We start from the raw sequence: 26120 nt of genomic DNA, 5'->3' as shown, positions 1-26120 counted from the left end.
GATGGGGAAATTATTTTATATATAATATTATTTATCCATGATTATATTATAATTATATATGTTATATATGTAATTGATTCATTATAAATTTATTACATCAATATAATATTAATTATTCATTATTATATATTTATTACATTATATTTAGTATAAAGTATTATATATATATATATATAAGCTTTTTATTTTTACCCATGATTATATTCAATATTATAAATTATTTATTACATTATATTTAATATAAAATAAATTATTATATATTATTCATTATTATATATTTTTATACATATATTATTCATTCTTTATTATAGATTATTACATTAATATGATATTATTATTTATATGTTATTTGCTATTACTATAAATTATTTATTACCTTATATTTATAATAATAATAATATAATGTATTCATTAATATATATATTATACATATGTTATTTTATATTTAATATAATATTAATCCACGATTATATTACATATGATATGGTCGACTTACGTTGCTCTTGGAAGACTGGGAAGGCAGGGTCCCGCTGGCCTTCATGGAGCTGACCAGCTTGTTGAAGGCAGACATGTCTCCGCCTCCTCCACCAGCACCATCTTTGAAACGCCTCGAGCCCAAGGGATTCTGGGATGCTTTGGCTTCCGGCTCCATCTTCAGACCTTTGAGCCCGGCCTCCACTTCCTCCACGGACAGAACCACCCCAGAATGCGCTAAAACAAGGTGCAAATAGGCATGCTTGATGCTGCAGCAAACAAGGCCAATACCATCCCAGGATGAATTGAAATCTGGGGATTCGGAGCATTAGTACTATAATACAATATAGTACTAGAAATAATTCAGTATAATTATATATAATAACTAGCTGTCCCCTGCCACACGTTGCTGTGGCCCAGTCTGTTGATCTAGAAAATAAAGTAATGAGAAAGTAGGTTCTTGTGGGTTTTTTCGGGCTATAGGGCCATGTTCTAGAGGCATTTCTCCTGACGTTTCGCCTGCATCTATGGCAAGCATCCTCAGAGGTGTGAGGTCTGTTGGAAGTAGGAAAAATGGGTTTATATATCTGTGGAATGGCTGGGGTGGGGCAAGGAGCTCTTCCCTGCTGCACTTAGGTGTGAATGTTTAGCTGATCACCTTCATTAGCATTTGAAGGCCTGCCTGAGCCTGGGAAAAATCTGTTGCTGGGAAGTGTTAATCTGTGCCTGGTTTTTTTCCTCTCTGTTGTTTAGCTGAGGATGCTTGCCATAGATGCAGGCGAAACGTCAGGAGAAATGCCTCTAGAACATGGCTCTATAGCCCGAAAAAACCCACAAGAACCTAGTGATTCCAGCCATGAAAGCCTTCGACAATATAATGAGAAAGTGTTGGTTTCTTTATGCTTTATGCTTTATGTAATTTCTTTATGCTTGTGGGTAAACAGTATTTCTTGCTGTTTCTTTGTCAGTGTTGATGTGGAGAGTGCCTGGTTTGCCTACTCTGGAACATGCAACATGTAATTGCCCTTCTTCAGGGGTCCCTTGCAAATCTATACTATATCTGTGTGTGTGTGAATCATATCTATCTATATCTATGGCTGGATGGCTCTTTGTCAGGAGGGCTTTGATTACGTTTTCTTGCTCTGGTGAAGGGAGTTGGACTGGATGGCCTTGAGTATTTTCTGTTGGTCATCGGGATTCTGTGTGGGAAGTTTGGCCCCATTCTGTCGATGGTGGGGTTCAGAACACTCTTTGATTTTAGATGAACTATAAATCCCAGTGACTACAACTCCCAAATGTCAAGGTCTATTTCTCTCAAACTCCATCTATGTTCATAGTTGGGCATATGGAATATTCGTGCCAAGTTTGGTCCAGATCCATCATTGTTTGAGTCCATGGTAGTCTCTGGATGTAGGTGAACTACAACTCTCAAACTCAAGGTCAATGCTCACCAAACCCTTCTAGTGTTTTCTGTTGATCATGGAAGTCCTGTATGCCCTGGTTGGCTCAATTCTATCATGCTATTTGATTGTAGATGAACTATAAATCCCAGCAACTACAACTCCCTATCTCTATCTATCTATCTATCTATCTATCTATCTATGGCTGGATGGCTCTTTGTCAGGAGGACTTTGATTACATTTTCTTGTCCTGATGAAGGGAGTTGGATTGGATGGCCTTAAGTATTTTCTGTTGGTCATGGGGGTTCTATGTGGGAAATTTGCCCCGATTCTGTCGTTTGTGGGGTTCAGAATGCTCTTTGATTGTAGGTGAACTGTGAATCCCAGTGACTACAACTCCCAAATATCAAGGTCTATTTCCCCTAAACTCCATCTGTGTTCATATTTGGGCGTATTGAGTGCTTGTGCCAAGTTTGGTCCTGATCCATCATTGTTTGAGTGCACAGTGCTCTCTGGATGAAGGTGAACTACAACTCCCAAACTCAAGGTCAATGGCCACCAAAGGTCAATGCCCACCAAACCCTTTCTGTTGGTCATGGGAGTTCTGTGTGCCAAGTTTGGTGAAATTCCATCATTGATGGAGTTCAAAATGCTCTTTGATTGTAGGTGAACTATAAATCCCAGCAACTACAACTGCCAAATGACAAAATCATAATTTTTTTGAGTGATGGTCACTCCTTGTGTTTTGAGACGTTATGTTGCCAAATTTGGTGTGATTTCATTCATTGGTTCTTTTGTTTTTAAGGTACTCATTATGCACAGAACATTTATATATATAGAGATATTGTATACTACTGTATTAAATGTAATACCACAAATAATACATAATAGCATGATATATATCATATTAAAACATATATAGTATTATAGTATATTTTAATATAATATTATCATTCAACTCACTGCTCTGGCGGAGCTTCTCTTTATTGGCGGAGAGGCTGGAGAGCAGGGGTCGGAGGTCAACCTTGGCTTTGTGCAGCATCTCCAGGATGTCCACCTCTTGGCCCTCTGGGCAGGAGGAGGCCCCGCCCCCTGGGCCCAAGCCACGCCCCCCTCCGTGCCCTGGGCCCGCTTCCAGGCCCTCCACCGGAATGGGGGCAAAGAACGCCCCGCCCACCGACCCCGGTGGCGATAGGCCTAGGGAGGGAAAGGGAGGAAGGAAAGATGGGAGAAATAACAAAAATTAATACACATTTATATATTGTACGTATTATTATAATTATATGTTACATATTATTACATATATTATAATAATGGTAATAAATAAGCTTTATAATAAATGATAGAGTGCCATAGGAATGATAATAATAAGATGATGATGATAATAATAGAGTCCTATAGGGATGATAATATAATAATAATAATAATAATAATGATAATAACATATAGTCATATAATATATAATATAATTATATCATCATCATCATAGATTTCAAGCATCAGGGAGGATAATATTTATAATATTATGTAATAATAGTCCTATAGGGTGCTAAAAATGAAAATATAATAATATATTATTATTAATAATAATAGATTCTTATAGTGGTGATAATGATGATAGAGACAGTGGAGAACAAAAGCTGAAGAGCCCATGCAAGCAGAATGTCAAAGGGAAAAGACTACAGAGAAAGAATGTTAATCGTTATTAGACCTTTATTTCTTGATTGTTTAATCTTTGTTTCATCTTTGAAAAGGAATCAGCCGATTCCTAATCCATGTGCTTTCCATCTTAAGAACAGACAAGCCTCCCAAGCTCTGAGGATTACCTGGGAAGGAATCCCACTGGAGCAGCGCAGCACACCCAAATACCTGTGAGTTACCCTGGACCATGCTCTAAGAAGAACTGCTTGACTGTCAAGCAAAAAGTGGGTGCTAGAAACAACATCATGCGAAAGCTGACTGGCACAACCTGTGGATCACAACCAGACACAATGAAGGCATCTGCCCTTGCGCTTCGCTACTCTGCTGCGGAGTATGCATGCCCAGTATGGAATACGTCTCACCACATTAAAACAGTGGATGTGGCTCTTAATGAGACATGCCGCATTATCACAGGATGTCTACACCTCACACCAAAGGGGAAATTACACTTTTTAGCCGGTATTTCACCACCTGACATCCGCCGGGAAGTAGGACCAAGGCAGTGACATCTCCGGCCCATCCTCTGTTCAGATATCAGTCAGCACGCCAATGCCTTAAATCAAGGAATAGTTTTCTAAGATCTACAGAGACACTCTCAGGAACGCCTCAGCAAGCTAGAGTCCAAAAATGGCAGGCTAAAACCCAGAACCTCAATCAGTGGATGAGACCGGATGAGAAACTCCCTCCCGGGCACACAGAAGGGGAAAGGGGGTTACGATGGGGTTATGGGGGAGGAGTGAGAGGAGAAGTAAGCAAGGAAGCTAAGGAGACGAGGCGGAGATATAAAAAGGAATTTTTTAAAAAAAACAAATTGGTAATTTCACCAGACTGGCACTGAATATTAATGGGATGGCAGATCTCAAGATATACAGGATGTTGACATTGGCAAGGGACTGTAAAATATACCTGATATGTTCTCCGAAACGCACCAAAAGAGGGGGAGTGAAAAATTAGGTAAATGTAAAGGTTTCCCCTGACATTAAGTCTAGTCATGTCCAACTCTAGGAGGTGGTGCTCATCTCCATTTCTACGCTGAAGAGCCGGCGTTGTCCATAGCCACCTCCTGGGTCATGTGGCCAGCATGACTGCATGGAGCGCTGTTATCTTCCCGCAGAAGCGATACCTATTGATCTACTCACATTTGCATGTTTTCGAACTGCCAGGTTGGCAGAGGCTGGGCCTAACAGTGGGAGCTCACCCCACTCCCAGGAATCGAACCACCAACCTTTCGGTCAGCAAGTTCAGCAGCTCAGCAGTTTAACCCGCTGCACCACCGGGGGGCCTAAAGTGATAAATTGATTAAGGTTGAGAACGGAGCAGAATTTGCGAATCTCGTGGGACAAGTAATGCAAGAGGTGTAGTGATTCTAATTAACAAATATGTTCCATTCGAGAGTTCAATTTTCCAAAAGATAAGGAAAGCAGAACAGTTTTTGTGAAAGGAAAGATCCATCGGATTAAAATAACATTAGCTGTGAGGTACTCACCAAACAGAAATACAAAAAAATATGTACTGAATCCAAAAAAGAAGCTTGATAATTAGGCGGAAGGGACACAGATTTGAGCAGGTGATTTCAATTTGGACTTAAGTACGAAAATTAACAAAGCATTGTTAATAGTCCTATCATCAGGGATGATAACAATGATAATGATAATGATAATGATAATAATAATAATAATAATAATAATAATAGAGTCCTATAGTCTCCTCCGGGATGGGGCAAAGAAGGCCTAGGAAGGACAGAAGAAAGGATAATAAGGTATCATTACATATTTGTATTTTATGTTACATATGTAATATTACATACTACATACTATTACATATATTATTTCATGATTATTTCTATATTATTATTATTATTATTATTATTATATTATATTATCATTCTTGATGATAGGACTATTAAAAATACTTTGTTAATTTTCATAGTTAAGTCCAAATATAATAATAGTAATGATATTCTATATTATTACGATTATTATATAGTATTATTTTATTATATAGCTATATTTTGCACATTTATTGTTATGTTTTCTACTATATTATTATAAATTATTATAGTTATCTATATTTACATACTTGCTTGGGTACACAGCAATGCCCAGGTTATTTGACGAAGGCATTGTTTGTTTTTTAGTGTTAAGTAATATTTAGTTAATTAGTAACACTATTTATTAGGAAAAAACCAGTTTTGATTTGGTTTTTTATGAATGCTCCCATTAGAAAATGCATAAGGATGTGGGTGAACTGCAATTCTCAAAACCATAGGTCAATCCTTCCCAAACACTGGCCATGTTGCATCTGTGTGCCATGTTTGGTCCAGATCCAACGTTGGCTAGGTTCAGTGCTCTCTGGATGTAGGTGAACTACAACTCCTATAAATCAAGGTCAATTTCCCCAAACCTGGTCATGGGAGTTCTACGTGCCAAATGTGGTCCAGGTCCATTATTGAAGGGGGTCACAGTGCTGTGACTTGATGCAGGGTGAACTACAACTTCCATCTTGTTGAGTCAGTCACCCCCAAAACCATCCAGTCTGTTTAGTTGCTAATCAATTCTTCTGTTTGCTGTGTGCCATAGGAAAGGGTAGGAAAAGATTAAGGGAGAGGCAGTGGGCAGGGTCATGCAAATTCCACTGAAGAAACCTTGGTGTGCCTGCCTGTGGTGGAGGAAACATGTCAAATTTAGGTCCCAGAATGAAAGCATTCCTTGGATGGTGGGCCGTAGTGTTTGGGGAGGACATTGGCCGCATTTGGGCTACATGTTCATGGCGCTCGCTATAACCTGCAATGTCAGTGGAGGGAATGCCTTCAGAGGCTTCTCAGCACTTGGAACTATAGTCTGTTTGTGGGGGCCGGAGGCTGTCTGTGTAAGTGGACATCTCTGACACATACACATATACATATTTTTCACTTTTATTATGTGTGTAGATTATATTATGCTATGAACTTGACATAATAGTATACATATTAAATACCACTATTATTATATAGTATTATTTTATAATATTAACAATTATTCTATAGGTATATTTTATATGATATATTTATTATGTTTATATGATATTTCATATTATTCTATACTAGCCGTCCCCTGCCACGCCTTGCTGTGGCCCAGTCTGGTGATCTGGAAAATAAAGTAATGCAAAAGTGTTGGTGTAATATATGTAATATATGTAATTTCTTTATGCTTGTGTGTAAACTGTATTTGATTACATTTTTCTTGCCCTGGTGAAGGGAGTTGGACTGGATGGCCTTAAGTATTTTCTTTTGGTCATAGGGGTTCTGTGTGGGAAGTTTGCCCCAATTCTATCGTTCGTGGGGTTCAGAATGCTCTTTGATTGTAGGTGAACTATAAATCCCAGTAACTACAAACCCCAAATATCAAGGTCTATTTCCCCCAAACTCCATCTGTGCTCATACTTGGGCACATGGAATATTCGTGCCAAGTTTGGTCCAGATCCATCATTGTTTGAGTCCACAGTGCTCTCTGGATGTTGGTGAACTACAACTCCCAAACTCAACGTCAACGCCCACCAAACCCTTGTAGTATTTTCTGTTGGTCATGGGAGTCCTGTGTACCACGTTTGGTTCAATTCCATCATTGGTGGAGTTCAGACTGCTCTTTGATTTTTATTTGATTTTTTGGTTGTGTCAGGAGCGACTTGAGAAACTGCAAGTCGCTTCTGGTGTGAGAGAATTGGCCGTCTGCAAGGACGCTGCCCAGGGGACGCCTGGATGATTTGATATTTTTATCATCCTTGTGGGAGGCTTCTCTCGTGTCTCCGCATGAGGAGGTGGAGCTGACAGAGGGAGCTCATCCACCTCTCCCTGGATTCGAACCTGCGACCTGTCGGACTTCAGTCCTGCCGGCACAGGGGTTTAACCCACTGCACCACCGGGGTTTTTCCAAGAATGCTCTTTTGATTGTTGGTTAACTATAAATCCCACCACTACAACTCCCAAATGACAAACTCAAAAATTTTTGAGTGATGGTCACTCCTTGGATTAGTAGGTGTCTTGTGGCCAAATTTGGTGTAAATTCATCCAGTGGTTTTTGAGTTATGCTAATCCCACAAACCAACATTACATTTTTATTTATATAGATGCACATTATATTGTATTACTATATATTTTGTATTATTATTATAATATATTTTTTATTTCATATTGTGTTTATTATTATAATTGTATATTAAACATCATGTTATATATTTTGTATTATTTTATATTATTATTATTATTATTATTATTATTATTATTGATTAATATGACTCTATGTTCTGTATGAGATGACCTACCGGCCAGGCGTTCGAGCTCCTCATGCGGGGTGGAGCGCAGGCTGCTAGACCGGCTCCCAGAGCGGCTGGGGTTGGAGGAGAACCAGCGGCTGAAGCGACTGGAAGATACAGATGACACCGACCCCTCGCCCAAGACGTCCTCAATCATCTGCCCAAAACACACCAAGGCAATCAATTGTCATTACAAAAGACAAGGGGGTCAGGCTAGGTGGTCTCTGGGGAGTCCCCTCCCCAACTCCAAGTTGGATTATGTAGTATAATATAATATTGTACTTATTATACTATTATTAGTCATATTGTTAACAAATATTACTATACTCAATTATTAATCATATATTATTATACTCATATTATTATATTACTATTATACCATTTCTACAAGTATTATTATTATTTTCTCCATTATTATTATAGTATTTTTATGGTCATTATTATACACAAATCTTATAATAGATACTCATATTACACATAGTAATATAATACTATTATTAGTTATATTATTAAATATTACAATACTCAATTATTAATCATATTAACTATTACAATACTCGACTATGAATATTGTATTATACATATTGTTATAGTCATTATTACTATACTCATCTTACTATTATATTTTTTACTACTTCTGTGAGTACTATTATTATTGTCTCATTAGTATTAAAGTATTATTATTATTATTATTGGAGTCTAATTATTATACTCATTAAATATTCATACTCCTATTATACATATTATTATTATACTATCAGTCATATTGTTAGAATTATTAAATAATATTCACTCATATTATAATATTATTATAATACATTTATTAGTCGTATTATTATTGAATATTACAATAATTATGTCATAGGTAAAGGTAAAGGTTTTCCCCTGACATTAAGTCCAGTCATGTCCGACTCGGGGGTGATCTCCATTTCTATGCCAAAGAGCTGCCGTTGTCCGTAGACACCTCCAAGTTCATGTGGCCGGCATGACTGCATGGAGTGCCGTTACCTTCCCGCCGGAGCAGTACCTATTGATCTACTCACATGTGCATGTTTTCAAACTGCTAGGTTGACAGAAGCCAAGGCTGACAGCGGAAGTTCACGCCGCTCCCCAGATTCGAACCTGTTTAGCAGCTCAGCGGTTTAACCCACTGCGTCATATTATTATATAATTGTTATATTATAATATTATTATTATACGATTATTAGTCTTATTACTATAATCATTAAAATATTCATACTCATATTATACATATTATTATCATTATACGATTATTAGTCATATAATTATGAAATAATATTCACTCATATTACATTACTATTATACGATAGTCATATTATTGAATATTACTATAATATGTCATATTATTATATGAATGTTGTATTATATTACTAATTTATATTATTATTAATCATATTACTATAATTATCAAAAATATTCACTCATTATACATATAATTATTATACAGTTATTAGTCATATGATTATGAAATATTACAATTATTATTAGTCACATATTATTATAATATTGTTACGTTATTATTATTATTATTATTATTATTATTATTATTATTATACACTCACGGAGGCCAAACCAGGGACACTCTTATCCAGGTTGAAGAACTCATTGAAGTCAAACTCCTCCCGGGTGGGCGGGACTTCCTGTTCGGACACTGCCACTTCCTGTCTGCGGCCCACTTCCTCTTCAGCCAAACCCCCATTGCATTCGATGCCTGAGAGGGACAAATAGAGGAAGGATGGAACCATATAATCTTCTATATTACCTATACACATAATAAAAGTGAAAATGTGTATGTAGCAGGGGCATCTGCTTACACAGAGAGAGTCCCACCTCCCCAAATAGGCTATAGTGCCCATTGAGCAGGAGACACCTATGACCCACGCAAAACTGACATTGCAGGTCACCATGAACATGTCCAAAAGCCCTGCCAATGTCCTCCACAAACATCATACTGCCAACCACACAAGCGAAGAATTTTGCTAGAATTTCAGCCTAGATTTTCAGTTCTTCCTCCACCAAGGACACCTTCCAGGGTTCCTTTCTCTCTCAACTGCAGGGGAATTTGCATGACCCCGTCCACTGCCTCTCCCATAAACCTTTCCAACGGGACACAGCAAACAGAGGAATTGATCAACAACTGAACATTCTGTAGGGGATTGGGGGACTCCACAGGAGTTGTAGTTCACCTTGCATCAAGAGACAGCACTGTGACCCCCACAGACAATGGACCTAGAGCACATTTTGCACACAACAAAACATACTGGAGGGATTTTGGGGGAATTCACCTAGATTTATAGTTGTAAGTACTGGGATTTATAGTTCACCTGCAATCAAACACTCTGGATCCCACCAACAGTGGACCTGGAACGAACTTGGCACGCAGAACCCCCATGACCAAGAAAAAACACTGGAGGTCTTTGGAGGGATTTGTAGTTCACCTACATCCAGAGTGGATCTGGACCAAACTTGACATGCATACCTGACATTTCCACATTTGAATACTGGTGGGTTTGGAAGGGAATTGGCCTGGACATTCTGGAGTTGTAGGTACTGGGGTGTATAGTTCACCTGCAATCAAAGAGCACTCTGGACCCCATCAATGATGGTCCTGGATCTCACTTAGCACACAGAACCGCCATGACCAACAAAAAATGCAGGAGGACTCTGGGACTCCCCATGACCAACAAAACATACATTGACCTTGATTTATGAGAATTATAGTTCACCTGCAACCAGAGAAACTGTAACTCCAACCAACAATGGACCAGGACTAAACTTGGCACATAATAGCCCCATTACCAAGTGAACATGCTGCTGGAGTTTTTGAGAACTGACCTTATTTGGGAAGTTGTAGTTCACCCTTATCCAGAGAACACTGACCCCAGCCGATGTCGGATCTTGACCAAACTTGGCACACAAATCCAACATGTCCTACTGTGCATACAGGTGGGGTTTGGGGGAGACTGGCCTTGGATCTGGGAGTTTTAGTTCACCCTTATCCAGAGGGCACTGAACTCACCTAACAACAGATCTGAATGAAACTTGGCACACAGAATGCTGGTGACAAACATAACATACTGCAGGTATTTAGGGGGGGGGACCGATCTACTCGCACAGGAGTTAGAGTTTACCCTGCATCCAGAAATATTCTCAAACTTTCCAAAATGAACAATGCCTTTTTCAAATCGCTCAGGCATCAGCGAGTCCCCAAGCTAGTATATAATAGAATATATATAAAATAATATGAAAGATATAATATAAAGCAAAATACATAATATAAATGTAAGCCAAGAGATAAAGCAAGGTATAAATAATCTATATAAATAAAAATGTAATGTTCGTTTGTGGGATTAACAGAACTCAAAATCCACTGGACAAATCGACACCAAATTTGGCCACAAGACACCTACTAACCCAAGAAGTGACCATCACTAAAAAAATTGATTTTGTCATTTGGGAGTTGTAGTTGCTGGAATTTATAGTTCACCTACAATCAAAGAGCACTGTGGACTCAAACAATGATGGATCTGGACCAAACTTGGTACGAATATTCCATATGCCCAAATATGAACACAGATGGAGTTTGGGAGTTGTAGTTACTGGAATTTATAGTTCACCTACAATCAAAGAGTACTCTGAACTGAACGAACGACAGAATCAGGGCAAACTCCCCACACACAACCCCCATGACCAACAGAAAATACTTAAGGCCATCCATTCCAACTCCCTTCACCAGGGCAAGAAAACGTAATCAAAGCCCTCCTGACAAAGAGCCATCCTGCCATAGATATATATATAAATATATATATATATAATTCACACACACACAGATAATAGTATCATAGACTTGAAAGGGACCCCTAAAGAAGGATAATTATATGTTGCCTGTTCCAGGGTGGGCAAACCAGATAACCTCCACATCAACACTGACAAAGAAACAGCAAGTACCGTTTACCCACAAGCATAAAGAAATTACATATATTACAAACCAACACTTTCTCATTACTTTATTTTCCAGATTACCAGACTGGGCCACAGCAATGCGTGGCAGGGGACAGCTAGTAAACATAATAATAATGAATATAGTAATAATAAAAACAATATAATGCATAATACATAATATTAATATGTATTACATACTACATAATTATATATATATATATATATATATATATATATATATATATATAAATGATATAATATATGTTATATAATACATAAAGTTTAATATACAATGAATAATACATAATGCATATTTTATATATTATACATTACAATACATTATATAACACATTAGAAAACATATAACAATATATAATACATAATATAATACATAATTCACAATACAATATCATATATAATATAATATATAATAAAAATATATTACAGTGCATAATCCATGTTATTACATATAATTCATAATACAATATAACATACAATACATATAATATATGCAATATAATATATATTTTAATATGATACAATGCAATATAATAATGTATACTTTACAAATTATTATAAGAATATGATATTGTGTGTATTATATTATGTGTTATGCATTATATTATACATTATAATATAAATTATAATATATAATATGTAATATGCAATAAGGGGGTGGGGGTGGCTACCTACCTTCTTTGAGGGAGGCGTTCCTCCTCCGGGAGCGCTTCCGGCCTTTCTGTTCCTCCTCCAGGATCTTATCATCAAAGCCAATCAATTCGATGGTCTCTGACTGGCTGGTGGGGCCCGCCGAGAACCACTCTGGCTCTTCTTCCGTGTAGGAGTCGTGGCGCCGCCGCTCTCCATAGCTTCGTTTCCCCTCTCCATAGTCCCTCTGCAAAGCAAGGGAGGAGGACACATATCATTCGCACTGTATTCAAATATTACATTATATTATTATTTTAACATTAAAACATAATTGTGTCATATTGATATATTATCATAATAGTACTACTTTATATTAAGTTTCTCTTCACCTACCTCCTTGTTTCACATCAATAATATTGTAGAATAATATAATAATGTAATAATTACATACTAATACTAACATAATAAAATATTTAATATAATAATTCAATATAAAAATGTAATGATAATATAACATAATGTAATGACAATAACATAATATAATAACATAATGTAATACTAATAATACTAATGAACAACTATTTCCTATGCCATGTCCTGTCCCAGTACCAAATTTGTCTTTCTGATGCACTTCATCTTGTTCCTCAGTGGAGATTAACCTCATTGTTTATCCCACCCGAGCCTCTCACTAGACACAGCATTTTATCTATCTATCTCATCAACGGGTTTTACAATTTTTACCCTTCACATTTGGCCCAGCTCACCCTTGTTTAATTCTCTTAGCATTTTATACTTTGTTTATATTATGTTATTGTCATTCTTTTATTACATTACTATGTAATTGTTAAGCATTTTTATTTGATGTTATCGTCTTTTGTATGTACTTTACTTTTGCTTTATTGTAATTATTTGGGCTTGGTCTCATGTTAGCTACACCAAGTCCCTTCAGGGAGATGGTGATGGGGTATAAATCAAGTTTTTTTTTTTATTATTATTATTAATAACATAATATTTAGTAATATAATATGTAATAATAAATATAATTACATTTATAATACAACACTTAAATAATAATATTTAACTTTTCATATTATATTATTATATTGATTATATTATTAATAATAACAATAATAATAATAAACTTTATTTATACCCAGCCACCATCTCCCTCGAAGGGGAGCAGCTTACATGAGGCCAAGCCCGACGATACATCAAAAATAAAATACAAACCAACAAAATATAACATCACAATAAAATAAATAAAACATTCAAATAAAATAAGCAGTGCAAAATAACATAACGAAAAGTCAAACACAGTGGGTGGGCCAAATGCATAACACAAAATGATAAAACTCTGGATGAAATAGAAGTGAACAGGTATATTTATGAAGGAGGAGCTCGTACGGGACAGAACAGTGGAGTTAGGCCTTCAATAAGGTGAGAAGTGCAAAATGAGGACAACACTGCAGTTGAAGCACCAGGAATGGAATATATGGTCACTTTCCAAAAGCACATCGGAAAAGCCAAGTTTTTAGGTCTTTCTTAAAGGCTGCTAGGGTGGGGGCTTGCCTAATCTCGCCAGGTAGTGAATTCCACAACCGGGGGGCCACAGCGGAGAAGGCTCTCTCCCTCGTTCCCACAAGGCATGCCTGTGACGGAGGAAGGGGCGAAAGGAGGGCCTCCCCCGAGGATCGGAGGGATCGTGCAGGTTTGAAGTAGGAGATGCGGTCACGCAGGTAGGCGGGTCCCAAACCGTTTAGGGCTTTATAGGTGATAACCTGCACCTTGAATTGGGACCGGAAAATGAACGGCAGCCATTATTGTTATATTATAATAATCCAATATAATAATGTAATAACGATATAAGTTTTTATTCTCCTACTTCCTTGTTTCTCACTTATATAAACAATAATATAGTAACATAATGTAATAATATGATCCAACATAGTCATATATTATTATATTATGATATAATAATCCAATATAATAATGTAATAACAACATCATATAATAATACTAGCCATCCCCTGCCACGCGTTGCTGTGGCACAGTCTGTGTGTATGTGCTTTGTGTGTGTATATATTTGTGTATATGTGTGTTTGCATATATATATATATGTGGTTTTGTGAATGCATTGTAATGTTTTTTTTTTGGCTTTTTAAGTCCCTTCCGCTGTGTTTTTCAATGTTTTATGAGTGATGGTCACTCGTTGGCCTGATAGGTGTATTGTGTCCCAATTTGGTGTCAATTCGTCCAGTGTTTTTTGAGTTATGTTAATCCCACAAACGAACATTACATTTTTATTTATGTTGATAATGATCCAATATAATACTGTAATAATAATATAATTATCTATAAACATAATAAAAGTGAATGTGTGTATATGTGTGTATGTGGCTAGGGTATCCACTTTCACAGACAGGCTCCCACCTCCACAAACAGCTATTATCCCAACCTAGGACGAGCCACCAATGGCCCTCCCTCCAATGACATTGCAGGTTATAGCGAGCGCTGTAAACATGTACAAGAGCCCTGTCAATGTCCTCCACAAACACCACACTGCACTCTGAAACCCACCAAGCATGGACCTAACTTGGGGGAGCATGGACCATGGATGATGGGATTTGCAGTACCTTGATCTGATTTGGTTCCACAGACCACTGCGACCTCCACAAATGACGGACCTGGACCAAACTTGGCATGTAAACACCCCACTTTACATCCTGGTGCCATTTTGGGCAGGATGGACCACGGATGATAAGATTTGCAGTACTGTCACTTGCTTTCGCAGAGCACTGTGACCCCCATGAACGATGGATCAGGACCAAACTTGGTACACAGAACCCCCATGACCAACAGAACATACTGGAGGTTTGTGGGAGGACCCATCTGAGTAGGAGTTAGTTCACCCTTCATCCAGAGATTGCTCTGAAGCCCAGCAATGATACATTACCAAACTGTTATTCTCTAACATCCAAACAAAAACAATGCCTTTTTCAAATAACCCTGGCATCACTGAGTCCCAAAGCTAGTGTACTAATATTAATAATAATATACAATAATACTAGTAGCAAGATGAGCTCTGACCCGGAAGCGCTTCTCCTTGTGGGGGGGCTCCTTGCCCTCGAAGGCAGCAGCGGCAGCTCTAGAGTTGACGGTGGCAGCAGTGGAGGAGAGCAGGCGCCCGCTTCCAATCCGCCGCCCATTTTCCAGCGGGCTCCCAGAGCGGCGTGACCCTGAGGTCAGGGTCGCTGAGGTTGCCGCTGTGGAAGCTGGGGTTGTGACGTGGCAGCCGCCCCCAAAGCTCCGCCTCTGAGGGCTCAGCACCACCTCCAGGTCCTCCTCCTTGACCCGTTCCCGGGGGTCTGCCAAAGGAAAGGAGATGGTAGAAAATCAAATATAATATAATCAGAATAGTAATACATAAATAAAAAATAAATAACAATAAACTTCATTTCTTATTATTTTTACTACTAGTATTAGATATATTTAAATATTGACTATTTGATTCTGGGGTAAATATTTTATTTAAATATTATAGATTATATTTCAATATTGATTATTTCAATATGAAATATGTCATTCATATGTATTTTATTTAAATGTTATATGTTATATTTATATATTGATTATAAATATTACAAATATTTATATTGTATTATGTATTATATTATATATATTTTATATTTTATTTTATTGCATTATTATATATTATATTTAAATATTAAATAGTCCATTCAGATGTAAATATTTATTTACTACATTTATATACTGCCCCTCTCAGCTCAAAGGCGACTTGGAGCGGTTAACAATAGGCAACAATTCAATGCCAGAGCAGTTACAACAAAATAAAACAATCATTAATACTTTAAAATACTATCCGCAATATAAAAACATATACATCATACACAGTATTCAAAAACATTATCAAAGTGTATCCATCTCAAATCATTATCCAGTTGCGTCGTCGGTTGTCCATAATATCATATATCTATGCCATATTTGGGAAGGCCTGTTCGAAAAGCCAGAAGGACAGGAGAGAGGGGGCCGATCTTACCTCTCTAGGCAGGGCATTCCACAGCCGAGGGGCTACCGCTGAGAAGGCCCTGTCTCTCATCCTCATCAGACGCATTTGTGAGGAAGGCGGGAACGAGAGCAGGGCCTCCCCAGAGGATCTTAGCATTCTAGATAGTTCATAAGGAGAGATACGTTCGGATATTATGTATTTTATTTGAATATTTAATATTTTATTCAGATGTAAATGGTTTATTTAAATATCATATATATTTAAATATTGTTTTCTTTCACAAAGCAGAGCCAAATCAGCTCCTTGGTTCTTCAGGAAGCTGGTGGCGATGGAGTAATTGAAACAGAAACTACAACAGTGTTGGCGTAAAAGTCACAGAGTCCGATCGAGCACAGTCTAGAGCTCATTCAAAAGTGGTAATTAAGGTGGCAGAAAAATCATTTATAGCCACCAACATTGCATCTGCAAAGATCCGCCGGAGAGAGCTGTTTCATCCCTGATCAATCGGCAGCTCATTGTGAGGAGTTTGCAAAGTTCTGTTCAGGAGGTTGTTCAGGTCCTGAACCGGTGTTTGGTAGCTGTGACAGTCTGGATGAGGATGACCAAATTGAAATTGAATCCAGACAACACAGAGGTCCTCCTGGTCAGTCACTAGGCCAAACAAGGTATAGTGTTACAGCCTGTGTTGGACGGGGTTACACTCCCCCTGAAGACGTAGGTTCACGGCCTGGGAATTGACTATAAATAGAAGGTCAGCTGCTGTCCTCACCTTTTTGCCTTGTTTTTTTACTCGTGTTCTATTTTGAAATGGTCATATGACTGGTCAAATAAATAAATATTATTATTATTACCTGGCCTCATAACTGAGCCTGGAACCTTGGGTTTCAGCGGTTGCCAGAGGAGCCTTCACACAAATAAAACTTGTGCATCAGTTGCGCCTGTACCTTGGGAAGTCAGACTTGGCCACGGTAGTCCATGCTCTTGTGACATCTTGCACTGACTACTGCAACATGAACACTAGTCCAACGGGCAGCAGTCGGATTTCTAACTGGGATGGCGTACAGGGAGGATACTACTCCTCTGTTATGTCAGCTCCACTGGCTGCCAGTCTGCTATCGAACCCAATTCAAAGTGCTAGTCTTGGCTTATAAAGGTCTAGTCCAACTTACCTGTCTGAACGTATATCCCTCTATGAGCCTACAAGAACGGCTGGGGAGGTCCTGCTCTCTGTCCCAACCTCTTCGCAAGCGCAATTGGTCAGGACAAGAGACAGGGCCTTCTCAGTGGTGACCCCTTCAGCTGTGGAACTCCCTCCCCAGTAACATCAGGCACTTCCTTGCACCTCCGGATGACGACTCCCAGCAGCCCTGGATGGCGGCATGCCTTGGATGACAGGGAACTACGGCTCCCAGAATGCCTCAGCAAACCTATCCAAGGCACACCGCCACACAGGGCTGCTGGAAGTTGTTGTCCAGAGGCACTTCCTTGGGCCTAGGTAAGCCCAGTGGCCTTCGGAGGTGGTGAGCATCAAGGGTGGAGGAGGTCCTTGAAAGAAGAGAGGCGGGGGCCGCAGGGGCATAGTGTTGGAAGAGGGGTAGTCTTAAACAGCAAATATATCCCTAACTCTGTATTTTATCTTTAAAATTTGGGGCGGGGGGGGGGGGGGGTCATCTTATACCCCCAGTTGCCTTGAATGCCGGAAAATAAGGTACTAAATATTTTATGTAAATATTACATTCAGATTTAAATATTTTATGTAAATATATATATTTATAAACTGACATTTTTATTCAGATTTAAATATTATATTTCAACATTGAATATTTGATTCAGATGTAAATATTTTATTCCAATATGATATATTATAGTTAAATGTTGGGTCTTTTACCAACGATCCTGCGCATGAGAGAAGTTTCCGGGTCCTTCTTGGGCCTTTCTTCGACCGGTGAGGTCCGCCCTGAATTCGGGTATAAGGAAGCGTGCCATTTCTCCGGGTCCCAAACGCCATCGCTGCAATTAATGATTAGTCATTAGTTTCAATAATACCCAAAATGCATCCTTACTGTTCCTTTCGGGGAAAGCTGATGCTGCTTGAAAACCTTCCAGTGAGAATGAAGGAGGAGGGATATGAAGAATTCAAAAAAGATTATTATAAATATTATAAATATAATATACATATTTAAAATATAACACATTATATATAATATTATATATTTCAGATTATATTTAAAGAATGAAGTTATGTTATTGTATTATATAATTTTATATTTATATCATATTTATATTATATAATAATATAAGGCATTGCCTCCAAGATGGTGACATAACAGATTATATGTATATTTATACTATATTTTTATAGAAATATTTTATTACATTATATTAACATTATATTTATATTGTATTATATCTTATATTTGTATATTTATTATATATTTTTATATTCACATTATCTTACTATTAATATTTTAATATATTATTATATTACAGGAGTATATAAATATACTCAAATTATACATTATACTAGCCGTCCCTTGCCACACATTGCTGTGGCACTGTCTGTGTATATGTGTATATGCGTTTTGTGTATATATGTGTGTTTGCATATATATATATGTGGTTCTGTGCATGCGTTGTAATGTTTTTTTTTTAATTTTTAAGACTCTTCTGCTGTGTTTTTCAGTGTTTTTATGAGTGATGGTTACTTGTTGGCCTGATAGGTGAATTGTGTCCAAATTTGGTGTCAATTCGTTTTTGACTTATGTTAATCCCACAAACGAACATTACATTTTTATTTATATAGATACTAGCTGTCCCTTGTCATGCGTTGCTGTGGCCCATCTGGTGATCTGGAAAATAAAGTAATGAGAAAGTGTTGGTTTCTAAGATATGTAATGTTTTGTTGCTTGTGGGTAAACAGTATTTCTTGTTGTTTCTTTATCAATGTTGATGTAGAGATCATATGGTTTGCCTACTCTGGAACATGTAACATATCACTGTCCTTCTTTAGGGGTCCCTTTCAAATCTATGATAATATATCTATCATATACATATATGTGTTTGTGTGTTTATCATATATATCTATGGTTGGATGTCTCTTTCTCAGGAGGGCTTTGATTGTGTTTTCTTGCCCTGGTGAAGGGAGTTGGACTGGATGGCCCTAAAGCACCATTTCTCAACCTGGGGGTCGGGACCCCTGCGGAGGTCATAAAGGGGTGTTAGAGGGGGTCACCAAAACCATCAGAAAACACATGGTGGTTCTGTGTGGGAAGTTTACCCCAATTCTGTCATTGGTGGGGTTCAGAATGCTCTTTGATTGTAGGTGAACTATAAATCCCAGTAACTACCCAAACTCCTCAAAGAGGGAGGACTTGAGCTGACACAACAACTCCACCGGCTCATAGAAAAAGTGTGGGTGACTGAGAAAATTCCAGCAGATTTCAAGGATGCCACCATCATCACCCTCTTCAAAAAAGGGGGAAAGAACAGACTGCGGAAATTATCGAGGTATCTCCTTTCTAACCTCCCCTGCAAAAATCCTCGCAAGAATTCTTACAAACTGCCTTCTGACCCTCTCAGAAGACACCCTCCCAGAATCCCAGAATGGCTTCCGCCCTTCCAGAGGAACAGTGGGCATGATCTTCACTGCACAACAGCTCCAAGAAAAATGCAGGGAACAAAATCAACCTCTGTCCATGGCATTCATCGACCTTGCAAAGGCATTCGACACAGTGAATCGCAGCGCTCTCTGGACCATCCTCAAAAAAATCAGGTGCCAAAAACAAATTTGTGAACATCCTGTGGCTCCTCCATGATGGCAACAGTCTTGGACAGCAGTGGATCCCAAAGTGACCCATTTAAGGTAGAATCAGGTGTCAAACAGGGATGTGTTATTGCCCCAACTTTGTTCTCCATCTTCATAACTATGATACTTCATCTTGTTGATGGGAAGCTTCCCACCGGAGTGGAAATAATGTATCGGACAGATGGCAAGCTATTTAACCTCAGCAGACTGAAAGCCAAAACCAAGGTTACAACATCATCTGTTATAGAACTCCAGTATGCTGATGACAACACTGTCTGTGCACATTCAGAAGAAGAGCTACAAGCCACTCTAAACACCTTCGCAGAAGCATACGAGAAGCTCAGCCTGTCATTGAACATCGAGAAAACCAAAGTGCTCTTCCAGCGGTCACCAGCCAACCCCTCTCCAATGCCAGAAATACAACTTAATGGTGTAACATTAGAAAACGTTGACCATTCCTGCTCCCTTGGCAGCCACCTGTCCACCAAAGTCAACATCGACACCAAAATACAACACCGCCTGAGCTCTGCGAGAGCAGCATTTTTCAGAATGAAGCAGAGAGTGTTTGAGGACCGGGACATCTGTAGGGATACCAAGGTGCTTGTTTATAAAGCTATTGTCCTCCCAACCCTGCTATATGCCTGCGAAACGTGGACTGTCTACAGACGTCACATGCAACTCCTGGAACGATTCCATCAGCGCTGCCTCCGAAAAATCCTGCAAATCTCTTGGGAAGACAGGCGGACAAACGTCAGCATGCTGGAAGAAACAAAGATCACCAGCACTGAAGTGATGGTCCTCCGCCATCAACTCCGCTGGACCAGCCACACTGTTCAGATGCCCGACCACCGTCTCCCAAAGCAGTTGCTCTACTCCGAACTCAAGAACAGAAAACGGAATGTTGGTGGACAGGAAAAGAGATTCAAAGATGGGCTGAAAGCCAACCTCAAAAACTCTGGCATAGACATCAAGAACTGGGAAGCCCTGGCCCTTGAGCGCTTCAGCTGGAGGTCAGCTGTGACCAGCAGTGCTGCAGAATTTGAAGAGGCACGAATGAAGGGTGAAAGAGAGAAACGTGCCAAGAGGAAGGCGCGTCAAGCCACCCCGACCGGGACCGCCTCCCACCTGGAAACCAATGCCCTCACTGCGGAAGAAGATGCCGATCAAGAATAGGGCTCCACAGCCACCTACAGACGCACAAGAATTCTGAAAGACTATCCTACTCGGCCAACGAGAGATCGCCTAAGTAAGTAAGCAAGAACTATAAATCCCAGTAACTACAAGTCCCAAATGTCAAGGTCTATTTTCCCCAAACTCCATTTGTGTTTATATTTGGCCATATGGAGTATTCGTGCCAAGTTTGGTCCACATCCATCATTGTTTGGATCCACAGTGCTCTCTGGATGTAGGTTCAGATCTACAACTCCCAAACTCAAGGTCAATGCCTACCAAACCCTTCTAGTGTTTTTTGTTGGTCATGGGAGTTCTGTGTGCCACGTTTGGTTCAATTCCATCATTGGTGGAGTTCAGAATGCCCTTTGACTGTAAGTAAACTATAAATCCCAGCAACTGCAACTCCCAAATGACAAAATAAATTTTTTGAGGGATAGTCACTCCTTGGGTTAGTATGTGTTTTGCTGCCAAATTTGATGTCAATTCCCCCAGTGGTTTTGGAGTTATGTTAATCCCACAAACGAACATTACATTTTTATTTATATAGATATATATGTGTGTATTTATATGTGTGCATACGTGTGTATATATTTGCAGACATGAAACAATCTGGGCTAGGGAACTCCTCCCACCAAAGGTTGTCCACTGGCTAGTACAGTAGAAGCCAAGCTTTTAAGGTGCAAGGTTATTCAAAGGTAATCCAGGTGGGCAACTGCACATTCAACGTGGCTCAAGTAGAAATAATTTATTTTCCCCTCTCTGGACATTTCACATATCTATAAATAGAAGCCTCTCACAGAATGGTAAAACATCGGTGTGACGCATGGGGAACATCCATGGAGATGGTGCATTGTCTCACTCCAGAAGCGACTTGTAGTCTCTCTGGGTTTGGGAGATATGAGGTTCCCCATAAACGGGCAGTATATTTTTATGTTTATAGAATGTCTTTAGCAGTGCTTATTAATGCCACAACCCCTTAATACAGTTCATCATGTTGTGATGACCCCCAACCATACTACTATTTTTGTTGCTACTTCATAACTGTCATTTTGCTACTGTTCAGAAGAGGACTTAATAGGATTAATAATAATAGTATTAAAATGCTAGAGTAGGGAGAACTCCAAGGTCCACCCAGTCCAATCTCCTTCTGCCATAAGGGAAAAACACAATTCAAGCACTCCTAACAGATGACCATAGAGACTCTGCTTAATAATAAGATTAATAATAATAGTAATAGAATGCTAGAGTAGGGAGACCTCCAAGGTCCATCCAGTCCAACCTTCTTCTGTCATAAAGGGAGAAGCACAATCAAAACGCTCCTGATAGATGGCCACTTAGACTCTCCTTAATAATAATAATAATAATAATAATAATAATAGAATCCTGGAGTAGTCTGGTGGTATGGAAAATAAAGTAATGAGAAGCAGCCACGGCTTGAAGCTGCAAGGCTTTTCAGTGATATGCATGGTTGCCAAAACACTCAAAAAAGCCTCTTTGAAACAGAGGCTGGGTGGCCATCTGTCTGGGGTGCTTTGAATGTGGTTGTCCTGCTTCTTGACAGAATGCGGTTGGCCTGGATGGCCCACTACGTCTCTCCCAACTCCAGGACTCTCTGTTTCTATATTCTTCTCTTCCCTTCACCAGTTCCCCCCTTTCTTTCTTTGTTCCTTCCCTTCCTCTTCCATTCCTTTCCTCTCCCATCCCTGCCTCTTTCCCTTCCTTCTTTCCCTTCCATTCATATTCTTCTTTTCACCAATCCTTTCCTTCCTTTCTTCTCTCTGTTCCCTTTCTTTCCTTTCCTTCATCTTTCTTTCCTTCTCATACCCACCATATTCTTATCTTCCCTTCACCAGTCTCCCCCTTTCTTTTCTTCCTTCCTTCGTCTCTCCTTTCCCCTCCTTCCTTTCCTCTCCCATCACTGCCTCCTTTCCCTTCCTTCCTCTTTCGACTTTGCCTTCCATTCATATTGTTCTCTTCTCTTCACCAAATCCTTTCTTCCTTTCTTCTCTCCTTTCCCTTTTTTCCTTTCCTTCCTTCATCTTCCTTTCCTTCTCCTTTTCATTCCCATCATATTCTTATCTTTCCTTCACCAGTCTCCCCCTTTCTTTTCTTCCTTCGTCTCTCCCTTCCTCTCCTTCCTTTCCTCTACCATCCCTGCCTCCTTTCCCTTCCTTCCCCATTCTACCTTTCCTTCCATTCATATTCCTCTCTTCACCAATCCTTTTCTTCCTTTCTTCTCTCCTTTCCCTTTCTTTCCCTTCCTTCCTCCCGGGGCAGTTTATAAGGGTTTTTTAAGTGGATTTTTTTTTTGGGGGGGAGGGTGGTGGAAGGGGGGATGTGGAGCCCAAGTGGGAGAATTTGCATCCTCCCTTTGCCCAACGGGTCCCTGCGGGGAGGGGGGGAGGGCGGTGGGCAGCCGCTCGTGCAGCCAGGCTTGCCTTGCAATACTCCAGTTTTGGGAGAAGGGTTGCCTGGGGGCCACTTGGGCTTCATGGAGCCGCTGTGGTGGCTCCAGCTGCTGCCGGGGCTTGCCTCGCCAAGTCTCCACACCCTCCGTAAGGCTAGGCTTCCTCCTTCCTTCCCTCTTTCCTTTCCCTCCCCAAAAGAAAGCGGACTCTGCCTTCGTGCACAGAAAGGGACTCCATAGCTAGGCTTCTCTTCCCTCACAACAGTTGGTGTGTTATTCTTCTCGCGCGCTGGAGACGGGGGCTTTTGTGCATGCTCTGTAAAGTATTTTTTCTTTTTGGGGAGTTTTACATTATTTTCCCTTCATTTTTAAGGGGTTTTTTGTTTGAAAGATATAGATTGGATTAGTATGTGTTTTGCTGCCAAATTTGGTGTCAATTTGTCCAGTGGTTTTTGAGTTATGGTAAACCCACAAACGAACATTACATTTTTATTTATATAGAACAGCCATCCCCTGCCATGCGTTGATGTGGCCCAGTCTGTGTATATGTGTTTTGTGCATGTATATATGTGTTTATGTGTGTACATATATTTGTGTATATATGTGTTTGCATATAGATGTGTGTGTGTGTATGTGTATTTATATGTGTATTCGTGTGTATATATTTGTGTATTTCTATATTGTGTATATGTGTGTGCTTGTGTATTTGCATATATGTATGTATGTGTATATTTATATGATGTGTAGATGTATATGTGTGTATATGTGTGTGTTTGTCTGTATGTATGTGTGTATATGTATATGAGTGTATATGTATATATGGTTTATTTTTGGGGAATTTAATGTCCGTACTGCTGGTTTTGTGTGTGTGTTTTAGGGGTGATGGACACTTGTTGGACTGTTAGGTGTATTGTGTTAAATTTTTGTGTCAATTCATCTAGTGGTTTCTGAGTTTTGTTTCTCCCAAAAATAAACATTACATTTCTATATATATAAAGAAAGATTATAATCTTTATATCAACTGCGCAGAGGTGAGAACCACCTAATCTGGGCTTTACGGGCCAATGGAGACTCCACCTCAGACATCAGAAAAGCTGCAAGACCGAGAACAAGCCATCAGAATAAAGACGAAGATCCACCCAGAGGAAAAGTGTTCTTGCCATACATCAAGGGAACCACTGACCACATAGGGAAGCTGATGAGGAAACACAACATACAAACTATCTACAGACCCACTAAGAAAATCCAACAAATGCTACATTCAGCAAAGGACAAGAGGGATCCTCTCACCTCTGCAGGAGTCTACCGTATACCATGCAGCTGTGGACAAGTCTACAGAGGGACCACCAAACGCAGCAGTATTGCCCAAACACGAATCAAGGAACATGAAAGGCACTGCAGACTACTTCAACCAGAGAAGTCAGCCATAGAAGAGCACCTGATGAACCAGCCTGGACACAGCATATTATTTGAGAACACAGAAATGCTAGACCACTCTCACAACCACCATGTCAGGCTACACAGAGAAGCCATTGAAATCCACAAGCATGTGGACAAATTCAACAGAAAGGAGGAAACCATGAAAATGAACAAAATTTGGCTACCAGTATTAAAAAAAAAACTCTAAAAATTATAACAGCAAAACAACACCCAAACACAGGGAAACTCCAGAGAGGAAACAATCACCTCTCAACAAAGGATTCCGCCAGGCACTAACAAGCCACACCAAACAACTGCCAGGCCATCAAATGCTAATCAAGGTGGCCAGTTGAAACATTCACACCTAGCTCCAACAGACAAGAGTTCTTTGTCCCACCCTGGACATTATTCCACAGATATATAAACCCAATTTTCCTAGTTCCATCAGACCTCACAACCCCTGAGGATGCTTGCCATAGATGCAGGCGAAACGTCAGGAGAGAATGCCTCTAGAACATAGCCATGTAGCCCGAAATACCTACAATAACACAGTGATTCCAGCCATGAAAGCCTCTGACAATAAAATTAAAATCACATTGTAATTTGAAAGTGAAATACCTGTCGTATTTTTCCAAGAGGCAGGAAGGCCTCCGTTTCGAGAAGGGGCGCTCCTTGATGTCCAGCAGCTCTTCCTACACAAATAATAATAATAAATTATTATATTACAAAATGCATAAAATGTAAAGGTTTATACTGCATATATATAATTTGTTCAATTATTTCTGATTGAGGAAGTGCATAAAAATAGGAGAA

The 26120-nt window shown here is 39.2% G+C and overlaps 1 protein-coding gene across 2 annotated transcripts in view; it reads right to left on the bottom strand.

The window, feature by feature from the left end:
- EIF4ENIF1 (eukaryotic translation initiation factor 4E nuclear import factor 1) overlaps positions 1 to 26120 on the bottom strand; it is a 47879-nt gene that overhangs the window by 9400 nt on the left and 12359 nt on the right. For both annotated transcript variants that reach the window (XM_060785209.2, XM_060785210.2), the window contains exons 3-10: positions 25926 to 25999; positions 18392 to 18513; positions 15564 to 15841; positions 12522 to 12723; positions 9449 to 9597; positions 7875 to 8022; positions 2838 to 3071; positions 497 to 711 (exon numbers count right to left, since the gene is read on the bottom strand). In XM_060785209.2, the coding sequence (XP_060641192.2) occupies positions 497 to 711; positions 2838 to 3071; positions 7875 to 8022; positions 9449 to 9597; positions 12522 to 12723; positions 15564 to 15841; positions 18392 to 18513; positions 25926 to 25999 (1422 nt within the window). The remainder of the gene's footprint in view (positions 1 to 496; positions 712 to 2837; positions 3072 to 7874; positions 8023 to 9448; positions 9598 to 12521; positions 12724 to 15563; positions 15842 to 18391; positions 18514 to 25925; positions 26000 to 26120) is intronic.

This window comes from Anolis sagrei, chromosome X, assembly GCF_037176765.1.
Source record: "Anolis sagrei isolate rAnoSag1 chromosome X, rAnoSag1.mat, whole genome shotgun sequence".
Classification (NCBI taxonomy): Eukaryota; Metazoa; Chordata; class Lepidosauria; order Squamata; family Dactyloidae; genus Anolis; species Anolis sagrei.
This window is presented reverse-complemented; position numbering and strand designations above follow the sequence as displayed.